Source organism: Penicillium hispanicum (assembly GCF_028827665.1).
Source record: "Penicillium hispanicum strain IBT 35686 chromosome Unknown utg000002l_segment0_segment0, whole genome shotgun sequence".
Taxonomy (NCBI): domain Eukaryota; kingdom Fungi; phylum Ascomycota; class Eurotiomycetes; order Eurotiales; family Aspergillaceae; genus Penicillium; species Penicillium hispanicum.
The window spans coordinates 1,577,390-1,600,074 of NW_026623194.1; the positions used below are offsets into that span (position 1 = coordinate 1,577,390).

Sequence of the window (22,685 nt, forward strand, 5' to 3'; positions counted from 1 at the left end):
GAAACTCGATCGCTCCGTCCTCCACTCCCCTCGCCACGTTCTACTTGTCGTCTGTCATATCCCGATCGCCCGACGTGCAAAGCTCCGGTGGTGCTTCGGGATCCTCCTGCGCATCCAACACCACCCGGCCGAAGCTGACAAGTCGCTAGCCGGGAATAACGGCGGTCGTCTGCGCTCAGTCCCATTGGCATCTTCGTCTGGAGTCAACGGCCAGTCTGCCCACTTCCGAACGAGGGGTCTCGCTTTCTTAGTAATATTTACGGGTGGGACGTCGCTCACCCCTCTCTCGCGCTGGGATCTTATCGCATCGCCGAGTCCAACCGTCGCATCACATCAGTCATTGCAGTGTCGGCGACTGGGACTGAGCACGCCACGCACTGTGGAGACATCAGTGCGAGTCAGCCAGGCAACTGATCATTGCGCCAGTTCCTAAACCCCAGGAATCGGTGGGATCAAAGATACTGTGCTGAGCTTTCCTTCAGCCCGTGTAACCGCTCTCGCCAATCACCCTTCACTCTGCGTGATTTTGGCCTTGGGTCGTGTGGACCGCCTGCGCCGTGCCTGACTTGGTCGCCTTCAATTCTTCCGTTTCGCCGAGAACGTTCGTTGTCGCCGTTGTGGGTTGGGCATTTCTCTCCTGCTAACCCCGCCATTTAGCTCCTTCGCTCTTTGTCGGAGCTGCTGCGACCTGGAGTTTTAGTTGCTGCCTTCCCCTGCTCCCCTCCATTCGGGATCCTGCAGCTTCTTCTCTCCATGCCGGGCTATGCTTAGTGGCCGCAACGAATCTGCACCTAGGCCTTCGCATTCTGACCACCATCCGAGAACGCCTCGCCATGTCCCATGTGACAGTACTCGAGTCTCAGCGCACCTGCGAGTCATGAATACCGACATATCAGATTCACCTGAGGGCAGACCAGCTGCCGCCAACGATGATACTTCCGCGAACTTGGAAAGAGTGAGCATGGATGTGGGATCTGAAGCGCCCTCGACAAACTGGACTGGTGTCCCGGCTGAGGACGATCGGCGGTTGCACAATGTGGGGGTTGCGGCTCTCGCGGCGGTGTCGCAGTATCCACATGCGGTCAACCCGGAGAACAGCTCCTTCCTGGTGTCGGAAGTGGTTCATGCAATGACAGGCAGCAATCTGTCTCTACACCATGTCAGCTCGCCGGCCTTGGCTGGCATGGAATCATCTACCGATGCACCCTCCTATCCCCACCGGCCAGAGTCGGCGCTCTCTAAAGAGGAACGGTCGTCCGAGTCGCAGAAAATTGAAAGCGATGTGGACATGGTGAGCATTTTACAGGACCTGATTGAACGCACTCCCACCAGGCAGAATGTGGCCACCATTGCGAATCTCAACGACGCCGACTACACAACAGAAATGATGGACTATGAACCTGTCTTGGAGGAGAACTATACTTCCCCATCTTCCAGCTCTGACGACGACTTGGAGGACTTGATCAAATTCTATCCCGGCGAAGAGGAATTCTACCGCCTACGCAATGCACCATACTCCCCAGAGTCTGCCACGCATGATGTGAACCTGGATGAATTTTACCAAGATGTTAGTTATGATCATCCCAGTATGGGCTTTTCGGAGCTACCAGGCAATGCCACTGCCCCCGGTGGTCCTTTTGAGGCCGAGGAGCAACCAGACCCGCATCCTGCGTCCATCATTCATACGACGACTTATGAAAGAAACCTTACTATCGACGAATTCATTCAACGCTGGATGGTGGAGTCCAACATCATCCCCCATGGTTTCCACTCCGAAAACAGGATTCCTCGGCAGCTTCGCCCTTTGTCTAAAATGATGAATTGGCAACCTCCAATCACCATCAAGAGACCACCAAACTCCGGGCACGACTTTGACCTGCAACAAATACCCTGGATGGAAGCACTGAAGGTGAAGCGGTCCGATGCGCGGAAACTCCGTGATCGGTGGTATACTTCGTACCATAATCTCGATTATTTGCACGTTGCCCACGCAGAACAACTGCCGGAGGAAGAAACTTATTTCCAGGCCAAATGCATGCATACCGAACACAGGGCATCCATCGAGCACTTCCAGCTCCGCAATCTGATGTCTGTACCCACTTACAACACCGTTCATTTTGCCAGTCGGTCGAAAATATACTCCTGGACGCCAGCCGTGGGTGGTCTTCACTGTTTGATTGATCTCAGTCGGCCCGAGCCGGAAGCCGGGATTCTCGGTCCTGTCAAAATCTCGAGCATGAAATCGGGACACGGCCTGACCGTCGCAGGAGGGTTCTCTGGCGAGTATGCATTGCGGGCTGCGAGTAACGAGGGTTCTGGTGCCAAGGGGCTGGTGACCCCGGATTTCAACGACGGTATCACCAACCACGTGGATCTCATTCGCAACCGATCGGGCCGGTCGCCCATCTGTGTATTTGCGTCCAATGATCGACATCTGCGGGTGCTGGATTGCGAAACCAACATTTTCTTGTCCGACCAGGAGCTCTCGCGTCCGATCAACTGCACGGCCACCTCCCCGGATAGCCGTCTCCGCGTGGTGATCGGAGACTCGCCAGATGCGTGGGTGATTGAGTCAGATACCGGGCGCCCAGTCCACCCACTGCGTGGCCACCGCGACTTTGGCTTTGCCTGCGCCTGGTCCCCGGACATGCGTCACATTGCCACCAGCAACCAGGACAAGACGGTGATCATCTGGGATGCCCGCACCTGGCGTGTGCTCGAAACCATCGATTCCGACGTGGCTGGCTATCGATCGCTGCGCTTCTCCCCGGTCGGTGGTGGCCCCCGGACCCTACTCTGCTCTGAGCCTGCAGATCGTATCTCGATCATCGATGCCCAACTCTTCCAAACGCGCCAAGTACATGATTTCTTCGGCGAGATTGGCGGCGCCGACTACGCCCCGGATGGCGGTTCCATCTGGGTCGCCAATACTGACCCCCATTTTGGCGGGTTCATGCAATATGAATGTCGCCAGTGGGGAGGCTCGTTCGGCCTGGCTGATCTCCCGAACGAATGGGTGCATGAGGCCGACCTGGAGTTTGACGACCGGTGTGTGCTGAGCCCGCAGGAGCGGTCCTTACGATTCCTCCGCAATCTGTCGGATCGAGAGCATGACGCCTTTGTGTTGTAGTCTCTTCACCCTTTCTCTTTCTTGTCTAAGCCTGTTGTTCTGCATTTGATACCCTGGGTATTTGATTCTGTCATCTGGCGTTGTTGGTCTGCACTATGTACTTTTCCGATAGAATGTACGCTCCACGGTGAATGCGACCTGTCACGGTTGTTAGCGTTGGCCTATGCCACCACCACTTCATCCTGCATGTATCACTTGATGTATCATCGCCACGATCTGATCGGGCTCCACCGCCCCGCCACATCGCAGCAATCAAATCGTCGCGACATAAATAAACCCCGCCTCCATCGCCCCTCCATTCCAGCTCCATCTCACTCCATCGCCGAATCGTCCCCCAATCTCGTCCGGAAACTGTTGACTATCACGGTAGCTGAACCTTGCGGCAGGGATTGGGAAGTGATATTTATAAGGCGTCCCGCCCTCGTTGAGAATAACTTAAGAATTTACTCAATCAATAATCAGACAATCACTTATCTCAACAGAAACCATAGTAGATATACCTCATATACAAACTAGTTGTTATTGTATCTCACACCAAGCAATCCTTCGCCATTGGAAAAGCGAAAAATGCGACAATAAGGATGGTACAAACTATGATTTCATGCAGCACAAGCTTGACCCTACGATTGACGATGTGTTGGGGTAGCTAGTTAGAACTAGATTTCCTTTCCACTAGAGATGACGTTATAAATGGTGAATGATCCTTCACTAGCCGTGGTAGCACCTGTGACACGGTTTCTGGACCAAACTGCTGCTATAGGCACTAGCAAAATTATATTAACAAAACAATGGCCTTTCTTAGGAAGTAAGCGATCCCGCGAAGCAGATGATCCGACGATCGGGTGTGTCGTGGGATGCTTACTATCGTGGGATCGTTAAGGTACGGAAGATCATAGTCTTTCAGGAAACAAGCGTTCCCGCGATGAAGCGTGTTGTGGAATATTACTATTGTGGGACGTTTAGGGTATCGAAAAACCATGGCCTTTCTCAGCATACTCTCTCGTGCGAGCTCCTACTACTACTGGAGCCGCGGAGTTAGGAATGACCCGCAGCAGGGTGATGTACCTGCTACCAATCATACCTAATACGGTTACTCTAGCACCTTCGATTTGAAATCCTTTGCTGAGGCATTATTAACCGACCGGAGCACTAAAAAGTAGCATTATGCAAAGGAGCAACGGAAGGGCTTTCTTCGAGTTGATCCTAGGCGCAGAAATATAGCAACACGCCGGCTTATGCCCTTCTAGGTTTAGCGCGCCAAGGTAGTTCCATACAATCTCCCGGCATCGTATCTCGAGTAGCAGCTTACCTTTCATGCATACTAGATAGAGAGACCAATTGCGCCGTTACGATCGACCAATCAACGAGAATCGTCTGTACGCGGTGACCGAAAGCCTAAGCCTTCATGGCGGCTCCACCCAACCCTTGGGACGGATCAAGCCCGCTCAGAAAAAACGTTGGTCACCCCATAAGGGCTTCACCCATTGCGCCGATTGCTTTGAAATCAACATGTGGGTCGTGTGAGCTCGTGCGAGACGATTCAACCGTATAAAGCCACAACGGCCATCTGGGTAGTCGTCAACCTACTTGCCAATTGATCCATCCACCCCCTCAATCGAGTCGAGTCTTCCCACCGCACCCTGTCTTCTCCCATCGACATTATCTGAACCTCCGAACGAGACACGATGTCCAAGCTGTTCACTCCCATCCGCGTGGGGCACATGGAGCTCGCCAACCGCGTCGCCCTTGCCCCGATGACCCGCTTCCGGGCAGACGACCAGCACGTCCCATTGCCCTTCGTCAAGGACTACTACGCCCAGCGTGGCTCGGTCCCCGGCACTCTGCTCATCACGGAAGCGACCTTTATTTCCCCGGAGGCCGGTGGCTATTCCAACGTACCGGGCATCTATACTGATGCCCAGATCACTGGCTGGAAGGAAGTGACTGATGCTGTGCACGCCAAGGGTTCCTACATCTTCATGCAGCTGTGGGCCTTGGGTCGTGTCGCCGACCCGGAGGTGCTTAAGGCCGAGGGCAACTTCGATTTGGTCTCTAGCAGCGAGACACAGGCTGCCGAGGACGCCCCAATATCGCGCCCCCTAACGGAAAAAGAGATCCAAGCCTATATCGCCAACTACGCACGGGCAGCTAAGAACGCAATCGCCGCTGGCTTCGACGGTGTCGAGATCCACGCCGCTAACGGCTATCTGATCGACCAGTTCAATCAGGACATTAGTAACAAGCGTACAGACCGCTGGGGCGGCGGGATCGAGAACCGCGCTCGCTTCGCGCTTGAGGTCGTCCGTGCTGTGGTTGATGCTATCGGTAACGACCGTACTGGTATCCGCTTCAGCCCGTATAGCACATTCCAGGGCATGAAGATGGCCGACCCCAAACCGCAGTTTGCTTACTTCGCTCGTGCCGTCGCCTCGTTCCGCCTGGCCTATACTCACGTCGTCGAGGCCCGCGTTACCGGGAACCAGGACTTCCACGGCGAGGGCAACACCGAGTCGCTGGAATTCTTCCTTGAGGCCTATAGGAAGGCCGGCCCCGTTATTGTCACTGGTGGCTACAAGCGAGACACCGCACTCGAGGCGATTGAGGGAAAATACAAGGATCACGACGTTCTGATTGGCTTCGGCCGTTCTTGGGTCCCCAACCCGGATCTGGTGTTCCGCCTGAAGGAGAACCTCCCGCTGGTCCCGTACGACCGGAGAACCTTCTATGCTCTGAAGGATCCCAATGGTTACATCGACTATGACTTTAGCGAGGAGTTCAAGAAGTCCGTTGAGGTTGCGGCTTGAGCGACTTCCCCTGCTTTCTTTAAGTCCAATTCTGGCAATGATCCATATTATGACCATTATGTATAGCGCTAGAATTCCAATTAAATGAATAGCCTTCCAAACTGATTGGGGGCGTTATTTCGAGTATTAGAAAGTCAATTGATTTCTGTCGATTTCGTACTCTTCCTCGTGTGCATGCTTCCTGCTTCGAAATTTCTTTATTGCTGAGAACTGGGAATCGAGCCTAGAGAGCTGAACCTGCAGAGGTGGGTTGGGTATCATGCGTTTCTAGGGCCTCAATATCGACATTTGAACCTTTCAAGCTGAAGTGTCCATAAAAGAACAATCAAAGAACAGTGGCTGGGGCTATTGTCCCGAAGCCATGGAAAGGACTTCCAACCTCTGTCGATGTAAATTCAGTCGAATATTTACACCATAAATAGTACTGAAGTCTTTTTCCAAAAAACTTATAGACTATTATAGAAAGTGGTCGAGATCAAGTGCTTGAGTATCCAGTCGAAACTCTAGTAAGATTGATGATCAGCAGGAAATCGGGATAATATGTTTAAGACACTGTACTTTCCTCCTTCCTTTTTTTGAGTATAATCTTCTAATTGCGTACGGATCGGTAAGATGCGGCAAGCTCTATATTCCGACGGGGAGATAGGCTGCCCCCACCTTGGCCGGTGCCAAGAAACCCAGATAGAAGAGATTCCGGACTCTGTTCCGTCGGGGAAATAGGGGGAGTCTCCCACAGAGCAAGCAGCTTGGGAAGATCCCGCATTTTTTGTGCCGAAACCCGATCTGATATCACTTTCTATTTCTGGCCAGAGAGTTCTCCGAAATTGTGTGGTTTTTTACATCCCCAGCCCTTCCCATGATCTGTCTTGTCTGTCACCAATTTATTTCTTGTGGAGACCGAGATATATTTCTTTCCAAAAGGCCTATATCGACAACCATCTCGAAGAAAACTCGCATTATGTCGACAATCAGTTCGTCTGCCGATAAATTTCCGGATACCAACCCCGTGTACGACCTTGTTGTGGTTGGCTCTGGCTTCGCTGTAAGTTTGATAAATATATGTACTGAGATGAAGTTACTCATGATGATTCTTATGATGACGCTTAGGGGTGTATGACTGCTTTGAACTTCCTTGAAGATACCAAGTTTCAGGGAAAGACCGGCAAAGTCGCCTTGATAGAGGCCGGTAAAGATGGAGAACGATGCGGTGCCAGCAGGTAGAGACTTCCGAGTCTTGGTGGTAATCGAGACATCAATGTGCTTACCGCGCTTGTTTAGATGGACCCCGGCTTTCTTTCGGTTGGACAAGAGTGTGTTGCACAAGGTAATCGCAGAGTGAATACCAGCTTGCTAATATACTGTATAGATAACAAGTTCGATAGCCACTTCAAGGATGAGATGAAGGTAAGTTCTGGGCAAATGACTGTTCTATTCTTTGTGACTCACTAGTCTCTAGCTTGTCAGGTTAGCGTTGCTGCTAGGCCAAAGGTTTTACACTCACTAATTGCAACAGCAATGGGCTTGCTGATCAGGCCTACTGCGAGAAACTGGAAGTTGAAGTTCCTAACACAGTGAAGTTTCTTTTGGACCGTAAACAGATTCGGAAGCTCCTCATTTGCTTGGGCTAACACTGACCCCTTCTTATAGACGGAATCATGGTCCAACACCAAGACGAGAACAATGTCTACCTTGGATTCAATACTGGTAAGCTGAGTGAGAAATGTCGTTTCAGACTATACAAAATACTAAAGGATTTCCAGGCCAGAATTTCGCAAAGGGAGAAGTACGCGTCCTCATAACAGTGTTGTACTAGCCAATATCTAATACCTACGATCAGGGTGGCGGATATGCCATAATCCTCAAGCTTATCGAGCATATACTGTCCTTTCCTAACGTGGACATGATGTGGGAGACAAATGCGGAGGAGCTACTGACCCAAGAAGACGGTACCATTTGTGGCGTCAAGGTTCGAAAGAACGACGGCCACTTTACCAAAGTGTTTGGTAATCAAGTAATGCTAGCATGCGGTGGCTTCGAGGGTAACAGAGAAATGTGAGTGTCATCAGAACTCGCTTGATATGATATGAATCTAAAAGATATGGAAGGTTGGGCCGATACGTTGGGCCTCGAGCCGAACAACTTGGCTTGGTAGCTCCTGGTCTTAAGTATAACACAGGCTTTGGCCTCAAGATGGGCTTGCAAGTTGGCGCGGAAACAGCGGGTTCCTTCCATGGCCTTCATGTAGGTTTCTCTAATTCAGACCTCATAGGACCCACTAAAACCATGATAGTGTGAGCTTGTCGATACTCGCTCTTCGAAGCCAGAGGCAACGGTCTGGGGCCACAGCTTCGGTATTATCGTGAACGAGTATGCCCTAATTGTCAAGAAAAAAAAAGGATCATGGCTCATACCTGTTTCAGACATTCCAAGCGGTTCTACGACGAAGGAAATCGATCGTATGCTCCCTACCCGGCTTGTGGAAATTTAAAACTGACACAAGCAGCCTGTTCGCCACCTGCGAAGTCATTGCCTATGAGACATGGCGCAGTAAGTATCGAGGTTGGTCAGAAATACGAGTATACACCGCTAACGTGAACCGTAGACCAAAATCAAAAAGCATACTTGTGAGCTTGATAGGTCCATTCTGCAAACGAAATGTCTAATTGTCTCCGAGTATTACCGACGCTCCAATTATGGACCGATTCCGACCAGGTTGGGTATATGACACCACTGACCTTGATCCCGAGAAGGGCGATACGATTGAAGAACTTGCCGTCAAACTTGGCCTCGTTCCTCAAGAACTGAAGAATACAGTGAACGAATTCAATGCTTCGTATGTCATATACAGTTAATCCTGGAGTCGTATACTAATGTCTGATGGCAGGATCAATGACAAAGAATTCAACACTATGAATCTTGATGGCAAGAGCACCTCCGGCCTAACTCCTAACAAGACCAACTGGGCCGCTCCGATTAAAGTGGCTCCTTTCTATGGGTAATTATCCTTTGAGGCCATATACTCTGCTGAAGTACCACGGATACTGATCCATGGCTGTTAGTTATCCTCTGACAGCAAAAATTGTGTTCACTTTTGGAGGACTGAAGGTCGATCTGGATTCCCGTGTGCTCTCCATGACGGGTACCCCTATTCCTGGTATAATTTTCCATATTCTCAATGACTGGGAAATCCATTAAATATCTGCATGAACATGTGAAGCTTGCTGACGCGACCCGTCGCCCTCAGGACTTTACTGCGCTGGTGAACTCAGCGGGTTTTATTACAATGAGGTAAGCCTTACCCGATGTTCTGTGATTGAAGAAAACCATGCTGACAGACTAAAAGAGTATGGTTACCTCTGAACTTGACACTCTGAGTAGATCATCAACGGTGCGTTGTTCCTGTGTACTGAAAATTCAATTTAGATCCACCATGCAACAGTGCTCTCAGATGTCTTACGTTCGGTCGACTTGCCGGAAAATATGCAGCAGGAAATCTGTAAGATGGTGAAACTCTACTCCCTAGTGGCGGATGGTATCGACCCTTCATACCTAGGTCCAGTATGCTGATTTGTCGCCGTGCGTGCTCCTGTCGTCTCGTTTCTAAACTCGTGACTGGCAATAGAGCCCCCCATAGGTCGCAGGATGTTGACCTCAGTCATGGAAAGTCAGAGAGGAGCTACCTAGTCAGAATCTTCAATTGAAACTTCTCCAGCATCTCTAGTGAGCCAAAGGAAGGTATCGAAGTTAAGGACTTTTGAAGTTAATACATTTTCGGCGACAGTGATTGATTTTGGGCGCCAGCTATATCGATTTTGGAACAGTGCCAATTAAAATCTCTTTTGGTCATTAGTGCAATCAAAGATTTGTTTTTGACTTATTCTCTGTCTTGATACGACCACTAGTATCAACCCTTGGTTTATTGTCGCTACTAAAGTTTTTCTGCCGTTGATGCTTCCTTCGCTTAATGACTATTAACCTATTATTCATTGGGTTGGGAACTCCTCTAATTGCGTTGGGCTTAGATCAACCCCTGCCTACAATTCTATCTAATTGGGGCAAGGCACCCTTTTCGAAACAGAACATAACATTCAAATATCTTTAGAAGGTGCATTGGTCTGTATATATGACTCAGGAATAGAGCATAGGCGACCAAAGGTCATATGAAGAGTCCTGAGTTAATATTAATAAGGCCTATACAAGATTCCGAGGCTTAACAGATCTCACCAATCCAAGAGTACATAACCAAGCCAAGTTCTTATCCTAATTTCACCCTCTAGCGGAGAATATCCCTCATTTGCATCGGGCGAATGCAACCCTAGCTAATACGCCGCAGAGATAGCTAGTCCATATATAATTTTATATTTAATACATATTTTAATATTTATTAAATAACTAATAAACTCTACATAATTAAGAACTTTAATAAATTTACAAAGATATTATATAATATATAATAGGCCCCTAGGGCCTACTCGATAGTCTATTATATATCCCTTAGATATTTAGTAGATATCTAGGTATTTTACAATATATTTCATGTAAATTCGACGGCTATGGCAGCCTTAGGCAGTCAGCTCCCACGTGCGCAGCATGTAAATAGCTTCGTCTCTTAGCTCTCTTTTCCTTCCTCTCTCCAGTGCAGTTTTTTCTTCAATCTCTTCGCACATCGCGTAGATCCCTTCCTGTTTCTTCATCTCTTTCGATCTGTGCTGTTTAGCACTCGGCAGTACACCACGTCATCAAAATTATTATTCTGTATTAATCCTACTAGACAGTCTAAAACCGCCTTCCTAATCGGGCTAGTCATCTGCCTCCTGGCCCACCCGCGACGGGTCGTCCTTATCTGAACCCTGTCCATGTCCCCTCCTTGACCACCTCCCACTCTTCCATCCCCCTCTACACACCATCATGTCCTACAACAACTCCGAATACGGCGGCGGCGGCTCCTCCGGCGCAAACTACTACGACAACAACGCCGACTTCACCGACCGCCCCTCCCGCCCCGACGAATACCACGACACCCGCTACACCGGACCGGACCGCTACGAGTCCTCCGACAACGAATTCAGCAGCGCCGCCCACCACGCCGCGCAGCACCACTCGTCCGCGGACAGCGGCCTGTTCGGCTCCGCGCTGAACTTCCTGCAGGAGCGCAAGGCCGAGTACGCCGATCCGAGCCGCTACGAGGTCGACGAGCAGCATGCGGTGCAGTCGCATGCGGCGATGTACGGCGGCGATGAAGGGCAGGGGCAGGGCCAGCGCACGCATGACTCGGGGACTGTGGGTGCCGGCGCGGCGATGCAGGCGCTGAAGATGTTTACTGGCGGCGGCGGTGCTGGTGGTGGGGGTGATGGGGGTATGGATAAGAATAAGTTGATTGGGCTTGCGATGGCGCAGGCCGGGAAGTTGTGGGATGAGAAGGCTGGATCCGGGGCGAATATGGTTTGTCTTTCCCTTTCTTTGGATGTGGTTTTGCCTTTGGGTTGATTGGGCTAATGTTGTGTAGGTCGGCGACAAGCAGTCTGCTGTCAACAATGCTGCTGAGACTGCGCTGAAGATGTTTATGAAGAGCGGCGGCGGTGGACTCGGCGGTACTGGTGGTCCCAGTGGATTGATGGGTCTGGCGAGCAAGTTCCTGTCGTAGATGGGAACTGTCTGACGCACTATCTCCGGAGTTTGCGTGCCATGAGGCTTGGATGAACGGGTATGGACGAGGCTGAATTTGATGATCGGATATCTGGCATTGTCTAGCTTGATGATTCCAATACATGAATGTCTACAAGCAGGGCTCACTTCATGAATTCCAGTGCCATGGTATATATTTGAAACGCAAACTTCTTCCTATTGTAGAACGTAGAACCTCGGCCCATACCAAACCCTACCGACCACTGCGAGAAAGCCCGCCAGCCCATGCTTGGAAATCGTAGAATGACCTATCCATCAATCACGTAGAGCCCGCATGAAATGCAATGCAATACACGCACATGCCAGGATCTGTTCGGTTCCGCCAAATAGCACATCGCAGCAGGGGGAAATGACAAGAGGAATCGAATCAAAGAGAAACATGAACATGGTCAACGCTAAGCGCAAGGAAAAGGCATCCAACAACCGTGACCCGACAAAGCCAAGGCCACTTTACCACTCGTCGTCATCATCATGCTTGCCTTGCATCGCGCTCTGGCGAGCCCGCAACGCCTCGGCCAGGCCACCAGCTAGACTTGCATTAGACGTGCTGTTGGGGGTGCCGCGGCCACTTGCACCCGAGGAGTCGCCCGAGTTCATGCTGACGGCACTATCTCGGGGAGCAGGCGGAGGGGCTGCCTTGCGGCCAGCCATATTGGGGCGCTTGGCAGGAGGTGCAGGAGGTGCAGGCTTAGTCTTTGCAGCGGCGACCGCGGCAGCTCCGGCACCGTTGGGAACCGGGCTGGCGGTAGCTCGGGGAGCGGCCGGGGGTGGCGGGGGAGCGGGCTTGGGGATGGCTGCTACTTGCTCCTCGAGATAGGCCTCGGGGGTCCAGCCTTGGGTGGAAGTGGTCATGTTCATGCATAGCCACCATCCTGGACGTGGTCAGTCTATATGATATGCAGGCCAAGGCTGGCAGGTACGTACCATTTCCTTCCTTCGAGACAATCTGTACAATCTCGCCCGTGCGGATGGAGAGCTCGTTTGAGCGGTCGCTGTTAAAGTCGTATAGGACCTTGGCGGTGGGCTTCTTCGAGGCAGGAGGTGCGGATGGCGGCGGTGGAGGAGGCGCTCTCACCGAGCTTGCGGACTCGGTGCGAGTGTGTGTGGCGACCGCGGCAGCGACAGGCTGGGGAACAACGCGAGACTGTGCAGCCGGTTGAGGAACAGCGGCAGGACGAGGTGTGGACTGAGGTAGAGGCTGTGCGGCCGGCGCTGGTCTCCGAGCAGCAGCAGACAGTTTCGAGGGACCGCCCCCTGGACCACCAGGCCGAAGCAATTTGCCCTTAGTGACTGGCCGAGCAGCAACCTGCTTCGGTCGCGGGGTCGGCTTTGACACGGAGCTGGGGGGTTCACCAGCGCTAGTATGGATTGTGCTACTCTTGTAGCTATCAACATTGCCAGCCGCTGGGTCCTTGACGGCCTTAACCGTGGCAATCTTGCCGGGTTTCTTGTTGTATTCAATGCTAGTTTTGTTGTCAGTCGTCGAGTATGTGCACACCATCGAGATTTTCTCACCTCTCGCCGATCTTCAGATTGAGGGATCCGCGCAAGGCGGTTGACAGATGGGTGAAGAACTCGGTCTTGAAAACACAGTTCAGTAGCGGATCGGGCTCCTGGGCCCCTACTACAAGCGAGAACCAGTCATCCTTTAAGTTGGAAGTGCTGACAGCCTTGATGGCTCCGATCGGGACGGTGCGTTCAGACGCAATGACAAGCTGGTTGTTAACGATGCTCTGGGCCACAATGTATACGTGTCGGCTGGTCTAGCACTGTGTTAGTTGTTTCCTCGAGAGGTCGCAAAACAGGAAACGTACAAGGACTAGTATACGAGGAGCGGGTTTGCTAGAACGACCGAACTTGGACACTAGCACCTCTCCACGGCAAGAGAATAGGACATCTTCGGAGCCTATGCGACGGAGTTTTAGATGAGAAACAATCGAGCATCAGGCATCAACTTACTGCTGATATTGGCACTGGTGCGAATCATCTCCCCAGGACCACCTGGGTTGGCGATCCCAAGGTAGTCACCAAGGAAACGGCGGGAGCCGAGAAGACTCATTCTCCGGCGTTCCTTGCGTCCTTGAAGTACCTTATGTCCCTGGTCACGTATCTTGATGAACTCCAGTCCGCCAGTCATGCGGCGCCAGAAGCGCTGAATGCGGATCGCGCACTCAATACGGTACCGCAGGTAGTTGCGCCAAGCACGCTGGATACGAATGGCCATGTTATGCCAGTAACGGTCTCGCATTGCCTCCAGAGCGAAGAGAGTCTCGGGTGTCTTGACAAAGACCTTCGTGATACCCATCTGATACTCTTCTGCGGGAATACTAGTGTCCTTGAGGATTTGCTTCGCGCCAGACTCAGCATCCCCAGTCCATGTGTAGTCACCAGCGTACGAAGTCTTCGGGGACAGCAGGTAGAATCGCTCGACGAACTTATCGAAGGTCTGACGGTAGGCGAAGCCAGCACGACGAATGCGCACGTTCTCCTGGAGACCCAGATACTTGATCTGGTGAAGCACGTTTCCAGTATTGTACTCCTTCGGGGCTTTGTTATCGTTTGGCTTGATGGTACGGATGTAAGAGGGTTGAGCCTTCATCAACGTCGCGACTAGGTCATTGGCAGACGCCTTGATCTTGTCACTGGCAGTGGGCGGGCGACGCTTATCGTCCTGGTTCACCTGGTTAGGGAAAAGAGTGTGAACAAATTGGTTGCTGCTGGATCCCGCCAAGTTCAGCAGATCCTTCAACAATTGATCCTTGTTCTTGTCCGTCATGCCCTCGACAGCGTAGCTCACATCACCAGCATAGTGCTTGACAATAAACTGGCCCTGGCGGCCCTCGAAGTTGGGGTTCTGCGCAAGGAAGTTCAGACGGCCAACAAAAGTGTTGTCGGCTGCACCAGAATCAGCGTGCGCGGTAGCGCAAGCGTCGTTCAGAGCAGCGAAAACGCCAGGGGGCCGCTTGTCCTCGATCAAAGAGCACACCACTTTGTTGTCGAAGTACTTAATGGGAGTCCACTTGATCTCCTCGCGGGCGTACTCATCCTGCTCCGCCTTCAGAGTCAGCTGGATAAAGATCTGTTGCAACTTCTCATTGACATAGTTAATGCAAAGCTGCTCGAAAGAGTTCTTCTCGAAAATCTCGAAGCCATAGATATCCAGAATACCAATCGAGTTGGTCACAGATCCACGAGCAGTCAGCGATTGGTTGACGCGCCCCACGATCCAGTCGAACAGGTTGAAATAAATCGCCTTGGACAAAGCATCCCGGACTGCCGAAGCCTGGACGGTATTGAGCGGCACTTCATAAACGGAACCCCTGCGGCCTCCACGCGCAGTCTCCATCAGACGGATCGTGAGGGCCTTGTTGACCTGGGCAGCATCGACCTCCAGCAGATATGCGACAAATTCCACCACCGACTGGTCCGTGATGGATGCATTGCCTGAGTCATCCTCGCGGAACTGGACGTTTCCGATCCACAGAATCGCTGCCAGCATGCGGAAAACGTTGTCCTGCTCCCCGTCACTCATACCAATGACCCGCATGGCATCCACTGTATCTTGAAATTCGGCAACGTCGTCGACTCCGGGCACGTCGAAACATTTCGAACGGCTGGTGTAGAGATAAGACTGGGGCTGCTGCACGCCGAAGCTATCCCGGTACTTCTGCGGTGCGCCCTTGGTGAATTGGTAGAAGATGTGAAAGTTGCGCTCGTTCGTAATCTGACCCACGACTCGTGACTTCTCCAGCAGGTAGTTTGTGATGTTGGCTCCAACGGGCTCACCGTTGGCGTTGAATTCCAGCTCCAGATACTTCCCGAATCGGGAGGAGTTGTTGTTGCGCAATGTTTTGGCATTACCAAACGACTCCAGCAGAGGGTTTGTAGCCAGCACCATGTCCTTGGTTTGCTGGATGGAGGAATCGGAGCCCCCCGAGACACTGGCAATGTATTGCATGATACGCTTGGCCGCCTCCGTCTTTCCAGCACCGGACTCTCCTGAAATGATGACACACTGGTTGTCCTTGTAGGACTTCATGTTATAGTAGGCGGACTCGGCGACTCCGAATACATGGGGAGGGACTTCGAGACGGTTCTTGCCGCGGTAGGATTCAAGGACAGTGTCGGTGTAGATGCCAACTTAGATTGATAAAATATGTCAGTGTCATCGTTCCCACCTTACCTACCCGTTCGCGGGGGCACACTTACGATCTCGAAACGGATTGACGGAGACCAGCACATGTCCGATATAGGTCTGGGATCAGCCCGTTAGCGTGTGCTCCTTATCTGCGCATCACCACCCCGCAATTCGTATGGACCAGCGCGCCCTTACATAAATCTCATTGTTCTCGAAACGGAGTTTCAGGTTATCGTTGATCGCCTCGTTGGAGATCTTGCTCAGCAGCGTCAGATCCGAAACACCGATCTCCTTCTTCTTGGTGCTTTCAAAGGTGGCCTTCTTGACCTGGGGTTTTCCCCCGGCTTGTCGGCCATCACCCACGTCGGCGACCGCTTTAGAGCGGCCGAAGCGACTCTTCTTCTCGCCGCCTGCGGGGCGTCGTGATTGACCCTAGAAAGCGCAGCCGCGGGGTCAGTCCAGCGCGGATGTGGGATATCGCGGGCAGAGGGCACTCACCATGATGTGTGAACCGGAGATCTCGCGCGCTGGGAGAGCAGTCCAGTCCGAGGCAGGCGGGGGGTTGGAATTGGAGGGGAGGACGCAGGAGGACCAGAGTGGTCTAAAGGGAAGGGAAGCTGGACTTACGTAGGCAGACCCAATCAAACCCACTGCGCCACACTAAGGGTCTCTACGGTTCTGGGTCGCGCTTCCCGTTGCCTCAGGGGCAAATCGCATTTCCCCTCCTACACTCAACTCGGCACTTCGGCTCCAACCATCCAATACCGCATTGCCCCCCATTGGCCGTGTCGCGGTGTTGCTGCTCGCGGCCTTGGAAATCTCTTTTCGCCGACAGCCACAACGGTGTGGCTCGTGCGCGTCGAGAATAGCATCATCGACGTCATTGGGCATGGTCAACGTCCTCCACGCCGCCCAAATGGCCAGGATTCGTAAGCGCCCCCGAGTTCTTGCGTGGGTGTTGCCTGGTAGCTTCTGACACTGGAATCAGAGTTTTAAGCGCCACCGGCGAGGTGTGTATTAGATCTATTCAACTACATCCAGTGCTGGAGGGATACTCCATTCCCCACGGCAACGGCCCCCACACATGCGGGTTCAATGGATGTCATGTCAATGTAGTCGCTACAGAGCTACTTCTACGCAAATCGCATCGATAGATACCGGTAGGCTCATATATCAGGCAACCATAGTCTCAATAGCCTTTGTCTCCTTCCAGCAACACACATCTTTCCGAAATAACCTGCCCGATAAGTGAATACCGGGATAGCCAGTTGGCTGCTGCCTTGTACCATATTTTAAAGTGTAACAACCTTGGAAAAAGCCTAAGGCAACACCAAAACCTCCACCAAGAACACATCAACAATCATACTTCTCCATCAGAGCTCTGAATGAAGCATCCCGTAGAAGTTGTGTTGCCGTCAGGCGTTTCTCCGGATGATAGGTGAGTACGCTCAGCATAATCGACCGTACAAGTTCTCGTTCAGCGGGATCGGCATCAGGGCGAAAGTGTGCGATTTTTGACACAAGACTCTCTTTGGGATCGGGTGATTGGGTCGGATCATACCAGCAATCAAGGCCCTTGGGAAACTGGTAAAGACCTTTCCACTCCTCGGGGAGCGGACCCAAGCATTTGAAGATGCTCGTTACTATTCCACCCTCGAAAAAACCGTGGAAAGGCACATAGCCAAGATAGAGCTCTGCGAAGATCATCATATAGCTCCACATGTCGCAGGCAAAACTTGGCTCTTGCCCATGAAGTCGCTCTGGAGAGCAGTATTCCTTGGGTGGATAGCCGTGCTGGCCCATGGTGTCGCCTAATTTCATAGCGAGGCCAAAATCACCGAGATGGAAATCCTCTGTGCGTTGGTTTTCTGGAATTCTTAGAGGCCGAACAAGCTCCCCTTGCTTCCAGAGGTCGATGTATGGTATGACTTGTTTTAGTGGCCGACCGAGGATTTCATATTTCGCATTCCTGTCGAGATGATGTAGAGGAGCCATGCCCCACATACAATTTCTGTCACTCAAGTCTGTCCGTCTACCGTGAGTATAGGAATCAAGAAGAAAGATGGAGGCATCTATCACTCACCCCGGTGCACAATTCCACCTTGGTGTAGGTTCTCCACCGTCATGAGCAATTTCTTAGCAGCGGACATGCGGGTGGGCATCGACATATCTCGCAGGATCAAAGGCTGAGCGCATGGTCCCATCAAGGGAAGAACTAGAACTCTGTGATGAGACTTCTTCCCAGAGAGAAGGAAAGTCGCCCGGTAGGTGACCAAGTGAGAAGCGTCCCGAACATTTTGAACAATTTTCTCTTGTATGTAGAGCTCCTTGTCTCCCCAGTCTCCCTGGGACATTACTTTCAATGCCACATCCCTCTTGTCCTGAAGATCGTGAGCCATCCAGACGGTTGAGAAGCCGCCAAAGCCGAGTTTGTGTTCGACTAGATATCTGCCATGAAGCACTTCTCCAACACAAATGGGATAGAATACGTGCGGTGTTATCTCCTCGTCATAATGAGACCAGGGCTCGGCATCCTCTTCAATATCAAGCTCTTCGTCTTCGTTTCTCACAAAATCACCGAAGTCTACTGTACCATTGCCCTCCGAGGGCTGTGATGCTGTGGCTGGTTCGCTACTCGTTGGTATCTGGGTGCTAGCCATCTGGGTGAAGATTTGCTGGAGGGATGATGATGGGCGCGGTCGGAAAGTAAAGTGTAGAAGTGAGCATGGGTTTGGTAATCTCAGAGATCGATACACGAGGACGATTATCGTTGGGCTGCATCCATGGATGATAAACCGTGGTGCCATAATTGGAATAATGCATCCTTCACCGCTCAGGCGGCGCCAGATCATGCTTGCTGCTTGTAAAACACTTCTTTCCTATCGTATGTAAGGTGTGCAGGTTGATACCCTTTCACTAATCATGTTTGCATAGGTTTTGGGAGATAATATAAGCTTCAGGTCGCTGACGTGTCTCATCCAGTAAATCGACCAGTCAATACATCCTGAGCAACGCCATGTTGTAGAGCGGTGATGCGCTTTCTGGTGGCACAGAGAGGCTGGTCGAGTGCAAGGTCAGGTCGGATACGCCCGAGAACAGAAGAAACCGAGAGGTTTACATCAAGACCTGAAAATCGAGGCAGAACCAAATAAATACATGCACTAGGGAGAGGAAGAGAGGAGACCTACATACTGAAACTATCTACAATGATCGCGGGGGGGACTGCCTAGCCTCTCAGGCATCCCCAATCAGTTTCTACTTTTGACCTTGTATGATATTCACTCTCACTGTACATGTTTATACTGAATTCGAAAGCCAAAGACAATCATCTTCCAATAAATCTATGGTACTCCCTGATATAGTATTCACTCGGGGCTTTGGATAGCTGCTGAGGCCAGATCTTCTGACTAGCCTCTCATCCTGTTGCCGTCACGATATACGCCATGGGCCCATTGATCTGGCAGTATGAGGAGCAGTTAACGTATTTCTGGAGAGTGAAGCAGCGCGATCACTGATATATACTTATGATATATAAACTCTCTTGTTCTTCCCCTTTCCCATTATGATTCTCCCTTCGCTTAAGCATCGTCACATATGTCCTTCGTTAATCACCTCCCACCGGATTCATTTCAAGGTGAAATTGACGGCATTGTCATTGAGTGGCGCCCCAATGCGATTGCAGCTCTGCCTGAAAATGCTTCGGCGTTGAACAAGGACCAGGAAGCTCTGAGAAAAGCCACGGAGCATGTGGCATATCAGTGTGCTAAACGACTCGAGAAGTCTACTATTCGGATCAAGTACGCTATCCTTCGTATTCTGACCTTTCAAGGTTATATCCAGGACGAAACATTAACTACCTGCAGGGGCTCGTTTCACAACTCAACTACTATCGGCTCAACTGGCCATACTATTGCTGATCAATGTCATTGCTCGATCAAACTGGCTCTGGGTCAACTCAAGGTCCATATCTACACCAATCTCTCCCCTGAGGTAGCACTCGGGGATATGCAAGTGCTGGGAAAAGGTGTCGTTTCATCGGGCAAGAATCAATCGGATCCAGATCTATTTACAGGCATCTGGTCGCCTTGATAGCCACGGAATTATCTGAGCACGACTGACGGTGAAACAAACAATCTGGTGAGCGGGCTTGGGTGCAGGCGTGCATGAATGATGCATGGATTAAGAAAATATCTAAGCTACAGGAACATATCTCTCGATGTGATGGATGGGAGAGCATAACCCGAACCATAGGAAGAACGAGAACTGGGTTGACAATCAGGGTTGATGGCAGTGCAGTACATTAGGCAGCCCTCTCTTAACTTACCTCGCAGCCCTTATCGCCCAGACTCTGTCGAGACTTTGGTGCAGCTGATTGTCGTTGATGGCAGATGCCTGAGTGATGAGGTAGCCTCTGGCGCGTAGTGTAGATAAGTTTCAGTCAGTAAGCCTCTCTTCAGCTATTTCAAGGACTGTTGCTCAGAAGGTCGATGCAGGAGGATGTCCATCCCTGGGTTATCCAAGGATGATGAACCATGGCGCCGCAAATAATAGTTAACGTAGCGCCTGGAGGCGGTGAATTCAGTGTTTCTACCCGGGACCGCTAACCCTTTTGATTGGCCATGTGATGGGGCGGTCAATCCCGATTTTGCCGTGGGGGCGGCTGTGCCTGACAACGTCACTGGCAATGTTGAGTCAAGTTCTGAGCTCGAGGCCACTCGTTTTGTTCACCCCCTTCCCACTATGTCGCTCACCCTTAAAATCTCCTCCTTGGCAATTAGGACCCTCTCCAAACCGATTGCTGTAAGGTCACGCCATCGAGCCCTGTTTGGAGCCATAAGCTGACAAGAGCTACAGAATCAAATCAAAGCCCAGGCCAAGGAACATGAACGCTTTCGCAACTTGTGTGTCTCAATGGCACAGGCGCTCCACCGCTTTGATATGCGGCTTCGTCTAGGAAATATCCGCGACAACACCGCCTCTCAACGCCAGGCTGCCGCCGAGGCAGAAGCCAAAAAGCACGTCCCCACGTCCCCGACCGTCAAGACGGAAGCAGACACAAAAGCGGAGGAGCATGCACTTGCCAAGGCGAAAGCTGCCGCGGAGGAGGCAGCCAAACCGCGCCAATACCGGATCCGCCCCTTGTCTGAGTCGAAGGCCATCGAGTCCGGCGCCAACTTCATCAGCGAGACCTTTCTCTTCTTGGTCGCCGGCGGTTTGATTGTCTTCGAATCTTGGCGATCACGACGCAAGGAAAGCACTCGTCGGGAAGGCGTGGAGGACCGACTAGCTGAGCTTGAGCAATCGGAAAAGACTGCGCGGGAGGCACTGGTGGCGTTGGAAAAGGAGCTGCTATCACTCAAGGCCAAGAATGGAGAGTCCCCCAGATCCGCATTGAGGATATTGCCTCGTGGCATATGGGAGGCTCAACCACAGGTGGAGAAGCCCCAGATTGAAGAGACATGGTGGTCGAGTATCACTTCGTACTTCTCCTTTGGCCGGGGCACTCCTCAGCCTGCGCCGGCAACACAACCATCCGAAGCATCGGCCTCGAAGACCTCCACAAACACACAATCCGAGCAACCGACAACAAATACCACCTCCGAGCCCAAGAGTTCATGATGGGTTATCCTCGTCTTTTATACGTCAAGGCGCACAGCGTTGAGATTCGCTTCCGTGGGGACTGGGCTTATTTTTATTGTCAACCGTGTCTTCTTCAAGCGTGACTATCTGCCATTGTGGTGCTAGTGGGCGAAGTGAGATATTGCTGCATTTGCGACGTTGATACCCTCTCCTCTCCCTCTTCCTTTTGTTGTACATTCGATAGATTTCCAACTGTATATACACTTGCATTTTGTATCATCTCCTAGCCATACTATACCGCATATTTCAAGCCTAAGAGGAGTGTGGATGAAATATTCTCTCTCCCCAAGGAAACGTTCTGACATGGACACCAACCTCATCCTCTTTCCAGAGCCGACTAGCCTTCTGTCGAGCGCAGATGCCCGAGGCACGTCGCCCAAGACCATGGTGCTTGATCTCGGAACTTTATGCGATTATGACTGTCAATGAACTGTCCAGAATTTTTTGATTACCTATGGATTAGGAAACGTAAAGGCAATTCCTTCGTAAGTTGTTTCCGTGAAGGAATATCGTGTCGTGAATCATACATGTTAGGACTAGCGCGTTATATGATGGACATCTATATTCAGGAGAAATGCGAGGCGAATCATTGCTCGTTCCGCTCTTCCCCTGTATTTTCCACTCATCCACTCATCCTCTTTTCCCGATACTTGATAATCTGCTATTCTCTGTTCTGTGATCAGGTGTTTAGTGTCAAACTGCTTCCACAGTGGCTAAGAAACATTAGATTTGGAGGCCTTGGTATATATCCGAAATAGCTAACTAGTTAGTTACTGATGTATTACAGATGAGATCATAGAGCATTCCTATGCTGTAACTAACTAGTTAACTAGCACAAATTTTAACTCACCTCGGCCGTTTGGAAATGGGAAAGTATTGATCAATGTAACTTGGAACCCATATTGCTGGCAGGAAGGTCTATTCGACCCTGCTCTATGATTGGCATTACCAAACCACGTTTATAAAGCTAGGTTCAACATGATCCTTTTCATACAAGCCTTTCCTGCTAGGTTATCTCAGGACTCTTTGCATCTTTCCCACCCGGGCTCAAACTCCCATGTTTATCATTCTCATTCAAGAGCAAAATGCCTGATTTCCCGTCTACGCTGAAGAAGATCTTCCACTTACTACTACTCACGCTATATTTATCCTATCTTTGCCGCGGCCATGACCTCCAAAAACGCATTGACGAGAACGATCTTGCGACCGAGATTCTCCGTCATCTTGCCGAATATGAGGGCGTGAATAGTCAGGAACTGGAACAGCTTCCTGACTTTGTTCCTTCGGC

At 51.2% G+C, this 22,685-nt stretch overlaps 7 protein-coding genes across 7 annotated transcripts; 6 read left to right on the forward strand and 1 right to left on the reverse strand.

Annotated features, from left to right (window-relative positions):
* Window positions 1-877: 877 nt before the first annotated feature.
* Window positions 878-3,130, forward strand: N7459_002296 (WD40 repeat domain-containing protein; the record flags this gene model as incomplete). Its single annotated transcript, XM_056941481.1, has 1 exon — window positions 878-3,130. The coding sequence occupies one exon, from the start codon at window positions 878-880 to the stop codon at window positions 3,128-3,130; it is 2,253 nt and encodes a 750-aa protein (XP_056803336.1).
* Window positions 3,131-4,815: 1,685 nt separating this feature from the next.
* On the forward strand, window positions 4,816-5,934 carry N7459_002297 (alkene reductase; the record flags this gene model as incomplete). The annotated part of the gene is made up of 1 exon (XM_056941482.1): window positions 4,816-5,934. The coding sequence occupies one exon, from the start codon at window positions 4,816-4,818 to the stop codon at window positions 5,932-5,934; it is 1,119 nt and encodes a 372-aa protein (XP_056803337.1).
* A 958-nt stretch (window positions 5,935-6,892) lies between these two features.
* Window positions 6,893-9,129, forward strand: N7459_002298 (uncharacterized protein; the record flags this gene model as incomplete). Its single annotated transcript, XM_056941483.1, has 17 exons — window positions 6,893-6,976; window positions 7,042-7,151; window positions 7,213-7,244; window positions 7,301-7,338; window positions 7,391-7,398; window positions 7,448-7,524; window positions 7,582-7,638; window positions 7,695-7,717; window positions 7,772-7,986; window positions 8,031-8,175; window positions 8,225-8,301; window positions 8,355-8,390; window positions 8,438-8,481; window positions 8,537-8,558; window positions 8,609-8,767; window positions 8,819-8,929; window positions 8,994-9,129. 17 exons carry the CDS (start codon window positions 6,893-6,895, stop codon window positions 9,127-9,129), a joined length of 1,374 nt encoding a protein of 457 aa, XP_056803338.1.
* A 1,713-nt stretch (window positions 9,130-10,842) lies between these two features.
* Window positions 10,843-11,578, forward strand: N7459_002299 (uncharacterized protein; the record flags this gene model as incomplete). The annotated part of the gene is made up of 2 exons (XM_056941484.1): window positions 10,843-11,376; window positions 11,441-11,578. 2 exons carry the CDS (start codon window positions 10,843-10,845, stop codon window positions 11,576-11,578), a joined length of 672 nt encoding a protein of 223 aa, XP_056803339.1.
* Window positions 11,579-12,069: 491 nt separating this feature from the next.
* Window positions 12,070-18,417, reverse strand: N7459_002300 (class I myosin myoA; the record flags this gene model as incomplete). The annotated part of the gene is made up of 11 exons (XM_056941485.1): window positions 12,070-12,491; window positions 12,544-13,082; window positions 13,135-13,382; window positions 13,434-13,525; window positions 13,579-15,759; window positions 15,829-15,874; window positions 15,953-16,189; window positions 16,256-16,374; window positions 16,432-16,729; window positions 17,225-17,781; window positions 17,841-18,417. The coding sequence occupies 11 exons, from the start codon at window positions 18,415-18,417 to the stop codon at window positions 12,070-12,072; spliced, it is 5,316 nt and encodes a 1,771-aa protein (XP_056803340.1).
* Window positions 18,418-19,351: 934 nt separating this feature from the next.
* On the forward strand, window positions 19,352-19,846 carry N7459_002301 (uncharacterized protein; the record flags this gene model as incomplete). Its single annotated transcript, XM_056941486.1, has 1 exon — window positions 19,352-19,846. One exon carries the CDS (start codon window positions 19,352-19,354, stop codon window positions 19,844-19,846), a length of 495 nt encoding a protein of 164 aa, XP_056803341.1.
* A 651-nt stretch (window positions 19,847-20,497) lies between these two features.
* Window positions 20,498-21,376, forward strand: N7459_002302 (OPA3 family protein; the record flags this gene model as incomplete). The annotated part of the gene is made up of 2 exons (XM_056941487.1): window positions 20,498-20,557; window positions 20,612-21,376. 2 exons carry the CDS (start codon window positions 20,498-20,500, stop codon window positions 21,374-21,376), a joined length of 825 nt encoding a protein of 274 aa, XP_056803342.1.
* Between the last annotated feature and the right edge of the window lie 1,309 nt (window positions 21,377-22,685).